This window comes from Lithobates pipiens, unplaced genomic scaffold, assembly GCF_037356315.1.
Source record: "Lithobates pipiens isolate NorthernLeopardFrog02 unplaced genomic scaffold, aLitPip1_a1.2 Scaffold_18, whole genome shotgun sequence".
In the NCBI taxonomy this organism is placed as follows: domain Eukaryota; kingdom Metazoa; phylum Chordata; class Amphibia; order Anura; family Ranidae; genus Lithobates; species Lithobates pipiens.
In genome coordinates, this window is record NW_027507758.1 from 168,902,620 (window position 1) to 168,919,382 (window position 16,763).

Here is a 16,763-nt window from a genome sequence, read left to right on the forward strand (position 1 = left end):
GTAAATCACCTGCTGTGTGCTGGGGTGGGAAGGTGGGCCATCACCATGGATTGCTTAGTATTGAGAAACCTGTCACAAGTGGGTAATGCAAATTACAGAGGAAGGAGAGAGCTGCCAGGATCCAGACTAGGCACTATTGATTGATGCAAGTAAACAATATATAAGGATATGCTTTGTTCATTTTTTATTTCAAAGGTTTAGACCCAATTTAAGTGTGAATTCATTGGCCCCATCTTATGTCTTCAGTTACTAGATTAACATGAGCGAGTCCCAGACCACCGGGAGTTCAAATGTGGTTCCAGTGTCCCCTTTAGCTGCAAAATTAGCATGGGTAAGGTTCTTTAATCAAGTACCAAATTGTGTCTCTAGAGACCCCAGCCCAAGATTTAGAAAAAAGTGGCTCTTCTAGAAATCTGCTCAGGATGTTTGTTAAAACAAGGCTGAGGCCATCAACAAAAAGCTCACCAGGGATTGGCCAGCTAACAAACATGAAAGGCTAGCTCATGTTGCATCTCTGATTCAACCTTCTGGATCTCTCAACAGAGTCTGGCAGATAACTAGTGTTGAGCTAAGGTTAGGGCTAAACTACTTTCCTCATGAACAGGCACTCTTGAATTGACACTGAGCTTGTTTTCCTGGCAGTCATTTGACATAAAAAAAGAATTAATAAATTGAAATAAAATGATAAAACAAAAAGCCCATGGAAGCTCTAATTGCTTAAAGTGGTTTTAAAGGCTTTCTGTGTTTTACCTCAATGCATTCTCTGCATTAACCACTTGCGGACCAATTAACGCACATGTACTACGGCAGGTCAGCTCTATTGGTTGAAATCACGTACCTGTATGTCATTACGTGCAATAGCCACTGGGGTGCGAGCCATTGGAGGCGTAACTTTGTGCTGATTGGGCAATCAGCTCCGGCAGACCCGATGTCCGCTGGCCATCCGCGGTCGTTCCCGAGAGAGGCAGAACAGCGATCTGGCTGTGTAAACGAACAGGAACACTGACTGATCTCTGTCTTCACCCAGAGCAACCCCCACACAGTTAGCAAGCACCCCCCGGGACACATTTAACCCTTTGATCAACCCTGATGTTAACACCTTCCAAGCCAGTGCCATTAGTACAGTGACAGTGCATATTTTCAGCACTGCTCACTGTATTAGTGTCACTCATCCCTAGAAAGTGTAACTTAGTGTCCTATTTGTCCGCCGCAATATCGCAGTCCTGCTAAATCTCTGATCCCCACCATTACTAGTAAAGTAAATAAATAAATAAATAAATAAATAAAAATTCCATAAATCTATACAATAATTTGTAGACGCTATAACTTTTCCACATACCAATCAATATATGCTTACTGGGATTTTTTGTTTACCAAAAACATGTAGCAGAATACATATTGGCCTAAATTGATGAAGAAATTCGATTTTTTACATTTTTTTTATTGAATATGTTTTATAGCAGAAAGTAAAAAAAAAAAACATACATACATATATATATATATATATATATATATATATATATATATATATATATATATATATATAGTTTTTACACATATACCACAGAGGTGATCAAATATCACCAAAAGAAATATGTTTCTATGTGGGGAAAAAAGGGACATCAATTTTATATGGGTACAGCGTCGCACTACCGTGCAATTGTGATTTAAAGCAATGCAGTGCAGTATTGCAAAAAATGGCCTGGTCATGAAAGAGGTAAAACCTTCCAGGGCTGAAGTGGTTAAGGTAAGAAAAATGTTTTTGTATCAAGGATCCCCCTCCCCATTATACTTACCTGAGCCTAATCTCGATCCGCTCTCTCCCTCCTCAGTGGACAAATTGATAGCAGTGGGAGACAATTTTTGTGACGTGGGAGCAGGGGGCATGGTAGAGCCGTGTTGTTTGTGTCTGTAGATGCAAGAAGTGCGGCTCAAGGAAGGGCATTTGCCCAAGTGATGGAGCCAGAAGAGGAGGATTGGGATGGCTCGGTTTTAAAATTATGAGCTGAAAACAGACAGATTTTAGGTGCATATAGTACATTTAGGGCCATCTTTTTTTTTTTTTTTTTTGCTAGGGAGGTGCCAAAGGCCCAGCAGATAAAGGTGGCCCATTTACAGATAGATCAAACGTGTGTGTGTGTCTTTGAGAATCTGAGGTCCATTGCAGACAGGAACCTCCTCTGCATATGAATCCAGGACCCCGGAGGCAGTTCTTGGTGAACTCTGCCTGCTATTTTTTATACTACTGTTTGGATAAAAGTGGGCAACACTGCCTTTTGTGCTTCTCGTGTCGCGTACACACGACTGTACTTTCTGGCAGACTAGGTCCAACGGGATCAGTCCGTCGGACAATTTGATCGTGTGTGGGCTAGAAATAGAGCATGTTTCAAATCTATCCGACGGACTAAAAATTGGGAAAGCTGTTCGTCTGTGTGCTAGTCCTACGGACCAAATATGACGCAAGGGCAGCTATTGGCTACTGGCTATTGATCTTCCTTTTTAAGTCCTGTCTTACGTCATCACGTTCAAAACGAATGGACTTTCGAATGGACTTAGTCCGGTTGTGTGTGGCCAAGTCCGTTTGTTCAGAAAGTCAGTCGGACCTCTGCCAAAAGTCCATCGGGAAGACCGTCGTACCTAGTCTGTCAAAAAGTCGGGTTGTGTGTACGCGGCAGTTCCATTCTCTTGTTAAATAACAAATGTTTATAAGCAGTAGAAGAATCCTTAAATTTCCTTTTACAAATCAGGTTTTGAAACACCTATACAGTATATGAATCCAACGAATAGGCATTATTCTCTGTTTCTTGTGCCCCCCTTTTTAAAGGAAGCTTTCATTATAATTATTCCATACCTTTCAACATTTTGAGATGGGAATGAGGGACACCTACTAGCAAATGTATGTGGGCATAGGACACACCCCCTGTCACACCCCCTTTATATACAACTATATGTATCAGACCAAAAAGAGGGACAAATGAGGAGGAATGAGGGACAGAGGGACATTGCTCCAAATCAGGGACAGTCCCTCAAAATCAGGGACAGTTGTGAGGTATGTAATATTCCCTTGTTCTATGTAAAGATTTTGAATGTTTCGTTTTTTTTTTCCTACAAGGGAAAGATGAAGGCATGGATGAAGAAGACATCTCACATCTTCCCTTTAGCCCACTGCGTTATGATCCACAGGATATGGTGAAGAGGTCAAAAGAATTTTATGAGATGCTTAACCAAAGGAGATCTGTGAGGTTTATCAGCAATGAATCTGTTCCAAGAGAAGTCATTGACAACATCATCCGAGCAGCAGGTTGTTTTACTGTCATTTCCTGCAGCAACTCTAGGCTTTAGAAACATTTTAATGCCCCATACACACAGTCGGACATTATGACCACAAAATCCGTCAGATTTTTTTCCCGATGGATTTTGGGCCAAACTTGTCTTGCATACACACGGTCGTACAAAGTTGTCGGAAAATCCGATAGTTTGGAACGAGGTGACGTCAAACACGTACGTCGGGAGTATAAACGGGCCAGTAGCCAATAGCTTTCATCTCTTAGTTTATTCTGAGCATTCGTGGCACTTTAGAAAAAAGAGAAAAGGAACTAAAAAGACAGGACCTCTGGTGTCCATATGTATCTAATTTGACCACTATTAATATTAGCAATGGAACGAGTCCCCTCCTCCCTTTTCTTTGTCTTTGGGTGTTTTAGCATATGGACACCAGAGGTCCTGTCTTTTTAACAGTCAGGGATAGGTCTGTACCAGTCAGGTGGCCGATTGGTGTTCGCCCTATTCTCTTTTCGTTATTGAGGGAGGATTTTCGTGCGTTGCTCCACTCACATAGTTGTAACGAGGTTTGGTTATAGTGGGGCGTGCATGCGGGCGCTCCGCCGCTACTTCGTTCACATAGTTGAAGCGAGGCTTGGCGGCAGTAGGGCGCACGTACGTACAATCGCTCCACCTACTCAGTGAGAGCGAGGCTTGGCTTAGGTGAAGCGCTCGCACTTCCGTGGTGGGCGGAGATGTAGTGCGCTCACCCAATCGCGCTATAGGAGGGGGTGGGATCGGGTCGTTCATTCATTGAAGAGGGACGGGTGACGGCGCTGATGCGCGTCACTTCCGTCGCTCCGACCCTCGACCCCGCACTTCATTGGTGCTGATATGGAGGCTTGGCTTTGCCTCGTGAATTACGGAGCTTAGTTGTCCCGTTTTAAGTATATTTGTACCCTTCGGATCTGTAAGTTAGTGGCTTTACCACAGGTATGTGATTTTCGTTTTTATTATCATTTTTTCGTTCCCTAATTCGTGGTGGATTAGGGTAGTTTTTAATATAATTAATGACCTATATGCGTCACTTCCGGTCTACACCCGGAAGTGCGGCTGAGTGGTCCAATGGAGGAGGTGACTCGGGACATTATCCACTATAAATCTGGGGCATTTTGGCGTGTCACCCACACCCCAGGACGACGTGAACTTTTCACGAAACGCGTTGGGTGGCGTGACACGCTTTTTGCCTCATCAGAAATTGTAATAGAAGAGGATATCGTTTGGAGTTTGCGATCGGCCGACGCTTTTCCATTGATGATATGCCCTGTGTCCATTTACGCTTGTAAGTGCACTTCTTTTTATGTTTATTTTATAATAAATGGTTTTACACTATTTGGAGTGTCTTTTCCTTCTTACGGTGGACCATTTTTCCTCTTGGTTGGAATACATTTGAGTTCGGCTCCCGAAGTTTTTGGCCCTTTGATGATCCGAGTTTGACGCATACTCTGACCTGATCTTTAAGATACGCACTCCTTACTGGGGTATCTGGTAAGGAGCTACTGTTATCTACACGGTGGTGGTGTACTTTATTTTCTGTTTCACGTTTACACTTGGTTTAGAATTTGCACAAGTCACCGTGGATACATGGTGGTTTTGAATTCATTCACCAGGACTTTATAATGTCGTTATATCAGCTGTTTATGTAACTTTTTTCAGCTTTTTTGTATGTTTTTTCTTGGAGCACCAGAACTATTGAGATTATAGTATTTTAATAGGGCTTGTTTACACTAACTGGTGTTATTACACATATATTTTTATTGCACTGTATTAGTATATGCTGTTAATGTATTACTACACAATGTGTTACTACACATATTTCTTTATAACACTGTATTAGTATATGCTGTTAATGTATTTAGTTTCAATGTTGGGGTTCATGTTAAATTTCATGCAACATTGAGCACCCTTGTTCTTCACTGTTGGGTTATTTACACCTTAATATCAAACATTAGGGATTGCGCAGTTCCTTTTCTCTTTTTTCTAATTTACATATATATAGTATTTTTTGGTATATATTTTGAATTGCCGCATCACACAACCTTCTGGTTTTTCACTGTAGCGCAGATTTCCTTTTCTTTTTCCTAATTCGTGGCACTTTGTCTGTTGGAATTGTCTACACACGATCAGAATTTAAACGATCGGATTTTGTTGTCAGAAAATTTTACTTTGTGCGTTGGAAAATCAGATGGAAAAAGTCTGATGGAGCCCACACAGATTGGTCAGATTTTCCGACAACATGATCCAATCACACATTTTCCGCCTGAAAATCCGACCATGTGTATGGGGCATAATGCACTTTGGCATTGTCATTCTTCTCTCTACCAAATACCTGAAATGACCCCTCCTCCTATGTACCATATGATTTTCAGGGACGTCTCCAAGCGGGGCTCACACTGAACCCTGGACATTTGTTGTTGTCCAAGATCCAGAGGTAAAGCACAGGATTCGAGAAATAATTGAAGAAGAGGAAGAGGTAAACTACAGAAAAAGAATGGGAGACAAATGGGTTAATGATCTGAAAAGATTAAGGTAAAGAATTGATAAACATATTTCCATGGACAGTATATATATATATATGCCAATATCTTGAAATGAAAATAAAATATATAAGAGCAGTATACTAGAAACAGTGGGTTTTAAAGATAGAAACCATCATGTAGTATCTTGAACTGATTACCTTAATATATTAAAATATAAAATACACACATATGCATACATGTAGATGAAGATCATTTTAACTACTTCAGCTCTCAAACTTAAAGCGGAGGGGAAAGCTTTGTTCTTCTGCCTCCTCCCCCCTCTGCTGCCACATTTGGCACCTTTTGGGGGGGGGAGTGGGTACCCGGTTTTGACACCGTGGCAAACTCAGCCAGAAGTTTGGCCCCCCTCCTCCTTCCCCTGCAGCCGGCTCATTTAGAGAGCGCAAGCGCAGTAGGGAAACGGCTGTGAAGCCGCACGGCTTCACTGTTGGTTTTCCTTTGTGCAGAGCAGCACTCAATAGCTGACTGAAAAATCAGCTCTGGGGGGAAGACACCGAACACTGAATAGATAAGCGTCCTAATATTAAAAGTTAACAGCTATGGTATTTGTAGCTGCTGACTTTTATTTTTTTCTGCAGGGCCCTGAAGCTTCTTTTTAAGAACATAAAGTGTCATTAAACCCAGATTATGAAAAACTCTCATTATATGCTATAGAACTGAGTGTGTATACTCACAAAGGTACAAAAGCTTTTGTGTTATGTAGAATGAAATATACCTGGTTGAGCCTGCCTTTATCTGTCACTCCTATCGTCTCTGTGTCCCCTCTGCAGCCTCAGATTGTGTAGAACAGCTTGTGTCCTCTATGGAGCATGCTCAATTTCAGTTTCCTTCTAAGCTCTTAATTTCCTCCTTTTTCTTATCCATGTAGCCCACATGACTATAGAGTCACACATGTGGGCATATACACAGTGGTAAATGATACACCCCTCCCCCTCCTCATGTCCTCCTATTGCTAAAAACTATGGGGGCGGGATATAGTACGCTGATTGATTACATTCACTAAGAAACTCACAAAAAGCTTTGTTTTAATATAAATCAGTATTAAATATATCTATTGTAATTGCAAATACCTAGAAAGTAAAAAAGAGAGCCTTGGATGCAGATGCCGTCTGAACAAAAGAAATGTTAGCGCCAGTCACCTCTGACTCTGCTTACACCATATTAACGCACAAAAAAATACACATTTGATATACAATAAAGATTTATTGGGAGCTGTAAAACAGTTATTTGATATTTATAATCTAATTTGAATTGCTCTTCTGAAATAGTTTTTATTTAGCTTGGTGCTGTGCCAGTCACATATCAGGGCATGTCAGACAAAGGTTCACAATGTAGAGAGCATACATCAGCAGACTAATAGAGGCACCTTCCAAAGATCTTTGCCTGCAGATGTCAAAGAAAAGGAAAAGATCATGTGACCACACAACAGCGTGGCAGTCCCTTTAATAGCTAAAGCAGGCACGCACGCGTGCCGCCGAAGCCTATGCGTGTGGCTGGCAGCTGCCATATCCGCCAGCCACCCTCGATTGCTCCACTGAGAGCCAGAACGGGGATCTGTCAATGTAAACAAACAGATCCCCGTTCTGTCAGGGGAGTACAGAGTGATCATCTGTTCCTGGTGATCAGGAACCGCGATCTCTATGTACTCCCTGTCAGTACACTCCCCCCACAGTTAGAAACACCTCCCTAGGGAACAGTTAACCCCTTGATTGCCCCATAGTGTTAACCCCTTCCCTGCCACAGCCATTTATACAGTGATCAGTGGCTATTTTCAGCTCTGATAACTGTAATAATGTCACTGGTCCCAAAAAAGTGTCAAAAGTGTCCAATCTGTCTGCCGCAATGTTGCAGTCCTGCCAAAAATCCCTGATCACCACATTACTAGTAAAAAAAAAAATGCCATAAATATATCCTCCTATTTTGTAGACACTATGTGGTGGTTACTAAGGGGGTAAATCCTTCTGGGGCTGAAGTGGTTAAAAAAACAAAGTACAACTTTTTTTAGACAAATTATATTTTGAATCTGTCTATATATTTTTGGTGTTTGTAAACATTGTCAGGAGATAGTTATTTATTTATTTTTTTCAGTAGCAGTTCTGCTACTCTCTGTATTTATACAGCAACTCCCAGCTGCCATTCTGACAGCTTAGAATTGATGACAACTGAGAGGATGGAGGGGGAGCAGCAGCGGGCAGAAGGAGAGGGAGTATTTTGGGGTGTGTGGGGCATGCCCAAAGTTCATAATAGGTTAAATTGTAAAATGATTATATGTCCGATTCTCTTATATTGAGTTCACCCCACTATAATTCACATGTTCTGCCACCAACCAAATTTTCCTATTACTCTTACTCCTATATAAAAGCTTACTGAGCCCTTCCACCTACCATGCTAGGAGTGCGCACTCAGCACTGTAAGTTGTAAACACAGGGCTGCATATATGCAACCACTCGGCGTCAAGGCCCACCCACCGAGAGGCTGCATATATGGGTAAAGTCGGCACCAAGGGGTTAAGATTTATCAATTTATTTCGTAATTTGTCTATATGTTTAACATTATAGTTGAAGTGGAAGAAAAGCCGAATATTAACTATTCGTAAAAAATCGTTCCCTTCCCATCTCCTCTGGCATACCCTGTGTGAAAAAGATGTGTACTCACCTTTTTTTAACTGCTTGCTGACCAGTGCACAACGATGTATGTCAGCACAATGGCATGACTGGGCAAATGGGCGTAGATGTATGTCCCCTTTAAGACGTGGCTTAGTGGGCGCCCGGGGGCCCGCCATCGTGACACGGAGCAGCAGAGCAGGGAGAGACGTAAACAAGGCATTTCCCTGTTCTGCCTAGCAACATAACAGAGATTTACTGCTCCCTGTCATTGGGAGCAGTGATCTCTGTCATGTTGTAGTGAGCCCACCCCCCCACAGTTAGAATCACTCCCTAGGGCACACTTAATCCCTTGATCTCCCCCTAGCGTTTAACCTCTTCCCCGCCAGTGTCATTTACACAGTAATCAGTGCATTTTTATAGCACTGATTGCTGTCTAAATGTCATTGGTCCCAACATAGTGTCAAAAGTGTCAGATGTGTCCTCCACAATGTCGCAGTCATGATACAAATCGCAAATCACCGCCATTACTAATAAAAAAAATAATAATAAAAATGCCATAAATCTATCCCCTATTTTGTAGATGATATAACTTTTGCACAAACCAATCACTATACGCTTATTGCGATTTATTTATTTTTTTTACCAAAAATATGTAGAAGAATACATATCGGTCTAAACTGAGAGAATTTTTTCATATATATCTTTTGGGGATATTTATTATAGAAAAAAGTAAAAAATAATGCTTTTTTTTTCAAAATTGTCGCTATTTTTTTGTTTATAGTGCAAAAAATAAAAACTGCAGAGGTGATCAAATACCACCAAAAGAAAGCTCTATTTGTGGGGAAAAAAAAGGACATCAATTTTGTTTCGGTGCAATGCCGCATGACCACGCAATTGTCAGTTAAAACGATGCAGTGCCGTATCCTAAAAAGTGCTCTGGTCAGGAAGGGGGTAAATTCTTCTGGGGCTGAAGTGGTTAATTCAGTCTGGTCAGATGATCCTGCAGCTTCATCTCTCCTGTATAAGGGAGTGCTCGACAATGGCTGTGAACAACGGCTTAGCGTTTGCTGGCACTCCCTCCTTTCCCCTGCAGAAGCCGCTCACAGGCACAGGGGAGGCAGAGCTGCAGGAGCACACGACCGTGCCATAGTGGTTTAAAAGAGGCAAGTACACAGATCTTTTTTATAGATGGTATGCTAGATAAGGTAGGAAATGTTTAAGAGAATAGTTAGTGTTTGGGTTCTTCTTCCACTGCGACATTAAATACGAACCTAAAGTAAACCTATTGCAGCTTTATGGAATTTATACTCTGGTGCTTATGCATACCCTTTTGCTCCTCTACTCTGTTGATCCCATCCCAGCTGCTTCTCCTGAGTTGCCGTCAGTTGGCGATAATACCCACCACTATGAAAAATAACACAATCTATGTCACACCTTTGGACTCTATGCCCTTGTACACATGGTCGGACATTCCGACAACCAAATCCGTCGGATTTTGTCCGAAACTGGTGTTGCATACAGACGGTCGGACAAAGTTGTTGGAAAATCCGATCGTTCAGAACGTGATGACGTTATTTCATTATGACGGGACTGCGTTCAGGCTAGTAGCCAATAGCTTTGGTCTAGGAAATTTGATCTGAGCATGCGTGGCACTTTGTCCGATCGGAATTCTCCACAAACGATCAGACAAAGTCCGATTGGATCATGTTGTCGGAAAATTTTATAGCCCAGCTCTAAAACTTTGTCCGTCTGATTTAACGACGAAAACAGTCTGATGGAGCCCACACACGGTCGGATTATCCGACAACACGGTCCGATCGGACATTTTCCGTCGGAATGTCCGACCGTGTGTACAAGGGCTTAGAGGGGTGATTTACTAAACACAAATAAGCTGTTCAATTTACAAGAGTATTGGAACTTTTCCCCAGAGCTCAGTTTGACAATTGACTTCTTAAACACCATGTGCTGCATTATTGGTTGAGGTTTTCTTCCAAAACCAAAAGGACCATCATTTATGAGCAGCTATGTGATCAAGTGCAGCTAAAGGCAAATATATTCATACAAGCTAATGTAAATACAGTATATTTCTGTATTAATGTTTTTTTCTTCTATTTTAGAACAAACTGGGTAAAAGAATATCTAGACACTGCTCCATATTTGATCTTGGTCTTTAAACAAGTCTATGGAATACTTTCTAGTGACAGAAAGAAGACTCATTATTACAATGAGATCAGTGTGTCAATTGCTTGTGGAATACTCCTTGCAGCCATTCAGGTAGAGTATATTACCCCATATAACTCAAAAATAAAATAACTGTATTACAGGTTGTTGTGTACATATTGAATAGGATTAAGAAGTAATTGTTTATTCTGGCCCTCTACAAATAAGTGTCAAGAAGATGCAAATTATCATATGGTAATCCCAAATGTATTGAGACACTTGCAAAAGTTTTCAGAGCCAAAACACAACAGCCCGAGCTGATTGCTGAGCTATCCTCTGTGTTGCCCAGGCTGGCTGTCCCTGTTGTATCTGTAGGAAGGGGAGAAAGTATAATATGTCCTTCACTCCTCCCTTATCCTTCAAACTTTAGTGGTCCTCTTTCACTGAAGCTGTATATCCTTTGCAGACAGGGCCGGATTAACATAGGGGCTATTGGGGCTGCAGTTCCAGGCCCCTTTCTCAAGATAGGCCCATTCCCCCCCCCCCCCCAAAAAAACAAAAAACAAAAAAAAAAAAAGATCGACTTTGAGGATTGTAGGGGGGTAGGTAGCTAAAGACCCACTCCAGCACTGGTTAAAATGTGGGGCTGCTATCATCTATGGTTCCAGAGATACGGGGCTCCTTGCGCAGCCTGTCAGAAGCTACATACAGAGCGGCCAGTTTAAATACAAGCTGGAACACTCTGCAGCAGACTGAGAGGATGAATTCACAGTGCTTATAATAATTATTTGTATATTATTTATGATAATTAACCTCTTGCCACCCAGGCCCATTCTGAGACCAGAGGCGGCTCTCCAATTAGGCAAATTAGGCGATCGCCTTGGGCCTCACGATCGCAGGGGCCTCGCCATCGCTGAATTTGCCCGATATGTGGAGTGCCAGGATCCCCATCCCTTGCTCTCCCCGCCAGCCGCCGGCAAATGACAGGTGCAGTCCGAGAAGGAGACCTCCTTCACCCCCCTGCTTGAGCCACCGCTGAAAGACTGGAGGGTTCTCTGTGCTTCCTGCCCATTCCCCCTCCAGAGCAGCAGAAGATCGGAGCGGCTGTGTCTGTGTGGACAGAGAGAGCAGCAGCAGCAGCAGCAGCTGTGGGCTCTTCTCCCCTCTCCTCCTCTCATCACTGAGGGAGCTGTGCTGACTATGTTTCTTCCCCCTCCTTCTTATTGTGCAAGAAAAAAAAAAAACCACTAAACTGAAGCAGAGAGGAGAATTGTGGGAATTGTAGTCCGGTCTGGACATTGCAACTCCATTGGAAGAAACTGCAGCCCTCAGCGTGTCCAGCTGAAGAGGAGGGAAAGAGACCCAGGAGCTCAGGAGAGCTTTTGGGGAAGTGCACCCAGAACTCCAGCGAGAGAGAGAGAGAATCTCATTGCACTGCACCACCAGGGAAAGCCACACAGCCAGCACCATCCCTTGTGAAGAAAGGCATGAAGTTATGTCCAGAATACAGATCTGGGTGCTACCCAGCGGAATCGCCACAGGCAACCCAGAATGAGCTGTATCCCCAGGTATGGTAAGAGGGTCATTTGGCCATTATCTACTGCCATCTATAGGAACTGCCCACCCTGTTATTCTTTGGCCCGAAGGGTGCTTTCAGACTGGGGCGTCAGCAGTAAAGCACCGCTAATTTTAGCGGCCATTTACTGTAGTTTTTGCAAAGGTTTTCAGCCGCTAGCTGGGTGTTTTTAACCCCCAGTAGCGGACAAAATTTTTTTAAAAACCACCTGCAAAGCGCCGCTTTGCCGGTAGTTCAGCAGCGCTGGCCATTAATTTCCATGGGCAGGAGCAGTGGAGGAGTGGTGTATACACCGCTCCTTCACCACTCCAAAGATGCTGCTTGCAGGAGTTTTTATAACATCCTGCAAGCGCAGCACCTCAGTGTGAAAGCACTCGGGCTTTCACACTGAGACTGCAGGGGACCCATTTTTCAGGTGCTTTACAGGTGCTATTTTTAGCCCAAAAGCGCCTGAAAAACGCCTCAGTGTGAAAGGGGTCTTATACTGCCTGCAGGCCCTATTCGCAGCTGCAACATGCACCAATGATTAGAGATGAAGATTTCAGACTTAGTGCTAGTTTACACTGCAACAATGTCCGACATTGAATGCGATTTGTACCACACTGCAGTGCAAATCGCATGCAATTTCTGTGCAATGCGATTTCAGCCATACAGCTAGTATGGCTGAATTCACATTGCATTCAGACCAAACTTGCACAGGACCCCTTTTCTGATCCGCAGCAGAATCGTAACGCATGGGTTTTCACACCCATGCAATCAGATTCCTGTCCGAATTTGCAGTTTGCACTGCAATATGTGAACTGATTTGGGAGTGTCATTAACTTTTATTTAACACTCCCAGCAGTTTGTGCCATCGGGTGACATGTGATGCGGGAACCCACAGTGGGTTTGCAGGTGTGATGCGAGAATCCTGCGAATCCACTGCGGGTTCCCGCATTGCAGTGCAAACTGTCAATTCAGACATGAATCAGATCACATGGGTGTGAACACCCATGCAATCCAATTCTGGTGCAGTCCAAAAAAGGGTCCTTCACATGTGATTTGCACTGCAGTGTGAAAAATTGGTGTGAACCAAGCCTAAAAACTTCCCTATAACAGTGGCCCGCACTACCATATGACGGCTTAAGCCGCCACCTCAGGGGCCAGGATAGGGGGGCAGTAAAATGCTAATCCCCAGCCACTTGCTGGGGATTCTGATTTTTACAGTGCTGAATGTGTTTTTTTTTTTGTTTTTTTGTTTTGTACACACCAAGCCACTATAGTAGCTAGGAGTATGTGTACTTTAGTAAAGCCAACTCTGACCTTTCATGTGGAAGTGTTACAAGTGGCTGTGAAGCCACCTATCATTTCCACAACTGCCACGATGTGCAACCCCCTTCACCGTGTTTACCGGGCATCACTGTCTCACCTGCGGGCCCGCTGCTTTTATGGTGGGTGGCACTGAGAAGGGTGACAGGAGCTCAGCAGACCTTCGTCCACTTAGCCACCCTCCTGTACACAGACTGGGAAGTGTGATGTATGATTTCAGGGGTGGGCTGGGCCAGGGGTCACAGTGGCAATTTCCCCCTAGGCCACCCTAACCTATGGTGAAAACAGCCGGCAGCTGCTGCCCGCTGCCTTTATTTTTTTCTCTCCTGTAGGAGGTTGGGCCGGAGGCTTAGGGGGGTGTATTTTTTTCCATTATCTGTATCCCTTTCTGATGATGATGTGCTGGTCGGAGCAGATGGAATATTTCTTCAGTTTCCAGGATATACCCATTCAGCTCCGCACACATGTTCTTCTGCCTTGGCTAAAATCCCAGCCAGTCATTTTCCTCTGCTCCCCACCCAGTAGTAGCCGGGGCCCAGAGAGGGAGACCTGAGAGGCTGTGAGGCAGGTGGCGGAGGCGACGGGCAGAGAGAGGCAGCTGAGCTCAGTTGATGATGTCCAGCAGCAGGAATAGAGGGGAAGCAGATCCAATCGTGGGGCTGCCAGTGCCTTCAAGACTTCAACACAGGTGTGCTTTGGGGGTGTCTGTGAATAGACTACATTGCATCCTATGTAAACAAGGCAGTTCGCCATTCTGTCAGTATGGAAGACATTGATTCTGTGTTCCTGCAAAGCAGGTACAGTGATCCATGTCTTCCCTTAGTAAAAGCACCTCCCCCACAGTGCGAAAACACTTGTTAGGCACACATTTAACCCATTGATTGCCCTAGATGTTATCCCCTTCCCAGCCAGTGTCATTAGTACAGTGACAGTACATATTTTTAGCACTGATCACTGTATTAATGTCACTGGTTTCCACAAAGTGTCAAAAGTGTCACTTAGTGTCCGATTTGTCCACCGCAATATTGCAGTCCCGCTATGAGTCGCTGATTGCTGCCATTACTAGTAAAAATAAATGTCCCCAGATTTCATTTTAAAAATCTGGTCACCTTACCTTAACACTGCTGTGCTCAGGCAGCGTTAGGAGCCCTGTCTCACTTAAGACCCCTTTCACACTCAGGGCGTTTTGCAGGCGTTTTGCAGGCGGAATAGCGTTAAAAATAGCGCCTGCAAAATGCCCTAAAACAGCTGCTCCATGCACTCCAGTGTGAAAGCCTAAGGGCTTTCACACTGGAGCAGTGCGCTGGCAGGGCGTCAGAAAAACTCCTGCCAGCAGCTTCTTTGGAGCTGTGAACTCACTTGAAATCAATGGGGCAGCGCTGTGATACCGCTGCCAAAACGCTACTCCAGCACCATTTTGCAGGTGGATTTAACCCCTTTTTGGCCGCTAGCTAGTTAAAACCCCCCCACTAACGGCCCAATAGTGCAGCTAAAACGACAGTAAAGCGGCGCTAAAAATAGTGCCACTTTACCACTGACACCCTAGGTGGCTCGGTGTGAAAGGGCCCTAAGCATGCCGAACATCTGATTTGCAGCACTTTAAAAACATTACAAGACATTTTAATGCTGCTGTGTGCAGGCAACGTTAAGAGCCCTGTTACACTCACCTCTCGCCTAACCTAAGACTCCTGATGTTCTGCCTGCCAGCCAATGAGGAGTGATGTTTTGTCCCCGCACATCACTTCTCCCATCCACCACAGGAGGATCTCAATCTGGGAATGCCTTCTGCGTATTTTAAGGGCATCAGTGGGGCCTCATGTCTAAGTTTTGCCTAAGGCCTCACAATGCCTAGAGCCGCCCCTGTCTGAGACTTCCTACATGTAAAAATCATCATTTTTTTATGCTAGATAATTACTCAGAACCCTCAAGCATTATATATTGTTTTAGCAGACACCCTATGGAATAAAATGGTGATCTTTGCAACTTTTTATGTTACATGATATTTGCACAGAAATTTTTCAAACTTTTTTTTGGAAAGAAGCTGTTTCATTCATAAAAAAAAAACCACTAAAGTTAGCACAATTTTTTGTTGTGTACTAAGCGATGCTTTAACTTTTTTTACAGGTTACATGTTTAGAGTTACAGAGGAGGTCTAGTGCTAGAATTATTGCTCTCGCTCTAACGATCGTGGAGTATGTAACCTGTGTGTATCTGGCTCTGATACTAACCAGTGCCTACCCAGGGACTGACTAGTAACTACCTTCTGACCTGTGAATTGGGCAATCACTCCCGCAGTGTTATTGTGTTCTGCCAGTGAATACAATGATTAGTGTTGCTAACTATAGCTGGCAGCACTGATTGTTTTGGGGAAAACCTGACAGGCTGATTGTACTCAAGTTGGTTAATAGGTTGACTTGTGTAAAACCAGCTGGCCCATACATAGATCGACTATGGCTGGTCTCTGCTTAATTGGTGTAATTTCATTCCATGTATGGCCCGCTTAACCACTACACAGTCCCTAAACATCCTTCCACAAACCTTTACATTTTTCATTCCCAGATTACTTCATCCTCCTCTTCTATACATAGTGCCCACTGTCATACCCTCCACACTTCTCTACTATAAATAGTGCCCACTGTCATACTCTCCACACTTCTCTCCTGTACATACTGCTCACTGTCTTACCCTCCACACTTCTCTCCTATACATAACGCCCGCTGTCATATCCTACACACTCCTCTCTTCTACATAGTGCCCACTGTCATACACTTCTCTCCTGTACATAGTGCCCACTGTCGTACCCTCCACACTCCTCTCCTGTATATACTACTCACTGTCATACCCTCCACACTCCTCTACTATACATAGTGCCCACTGTCATACCTCCAACACTTCTCTCCTATACATAGTGCCCACTGTCGTACCCTCCACACTCCTCTCCTATACATAGTGCACACTGTCATACCTCAAACACTTATCTCCTATACATAGTGCACACTGTCATACCCTCCCACACTCCTCTCCTGTACATACTACTCACTGTCATACCCTCCATACTCCTCTCCTATACATAGTGCCCACTGTCATACCCTCCACACTTTTCTCCTATACATAGTGCCCACTGTCATAACCTCCACACTTCTCTCCTGTACATAGTGCCCACTGTCATATCCTCCATACTCCTCTCCTCTACATACTACTCACTGTCATACCCTCCATACTCCCCTCCTATACATAGTGCCCACCGTCATA

At 43.8% G+C, this 16,763-nt stretch overlaps 1 protein-coding gene across 2 annotated transcripts in view; it reads left to right on the forward strand.

The window, feature by feature from the left end:
- The window catches only part of IYD (iodotyrosine deiodinase), a 54,299-nt gene that overhangs the window by 28,944 nt on the left and 8,592 nt on the right, over positions 1–16,763 (forward strand). For both annotated transcript variants that reach the window (XM_077486364.1, XM_077486365.1), the window contains exons 2-4: positions 3,113–3,301; positions 5,691–5,850; positions 10,585–10,741. In XM_077486364.1, coding sequence (XP_077342490.1) covers positions 3,113–3,301; positions 5,691–5,850; positions 10,585–10,741 — 506 coding nt within the window. The remainder of the gene's footprint in view (positions 1–3,112; positions 3,302–5,690; positions 5,851–10,584; positions 10,742–16,763) is intronic.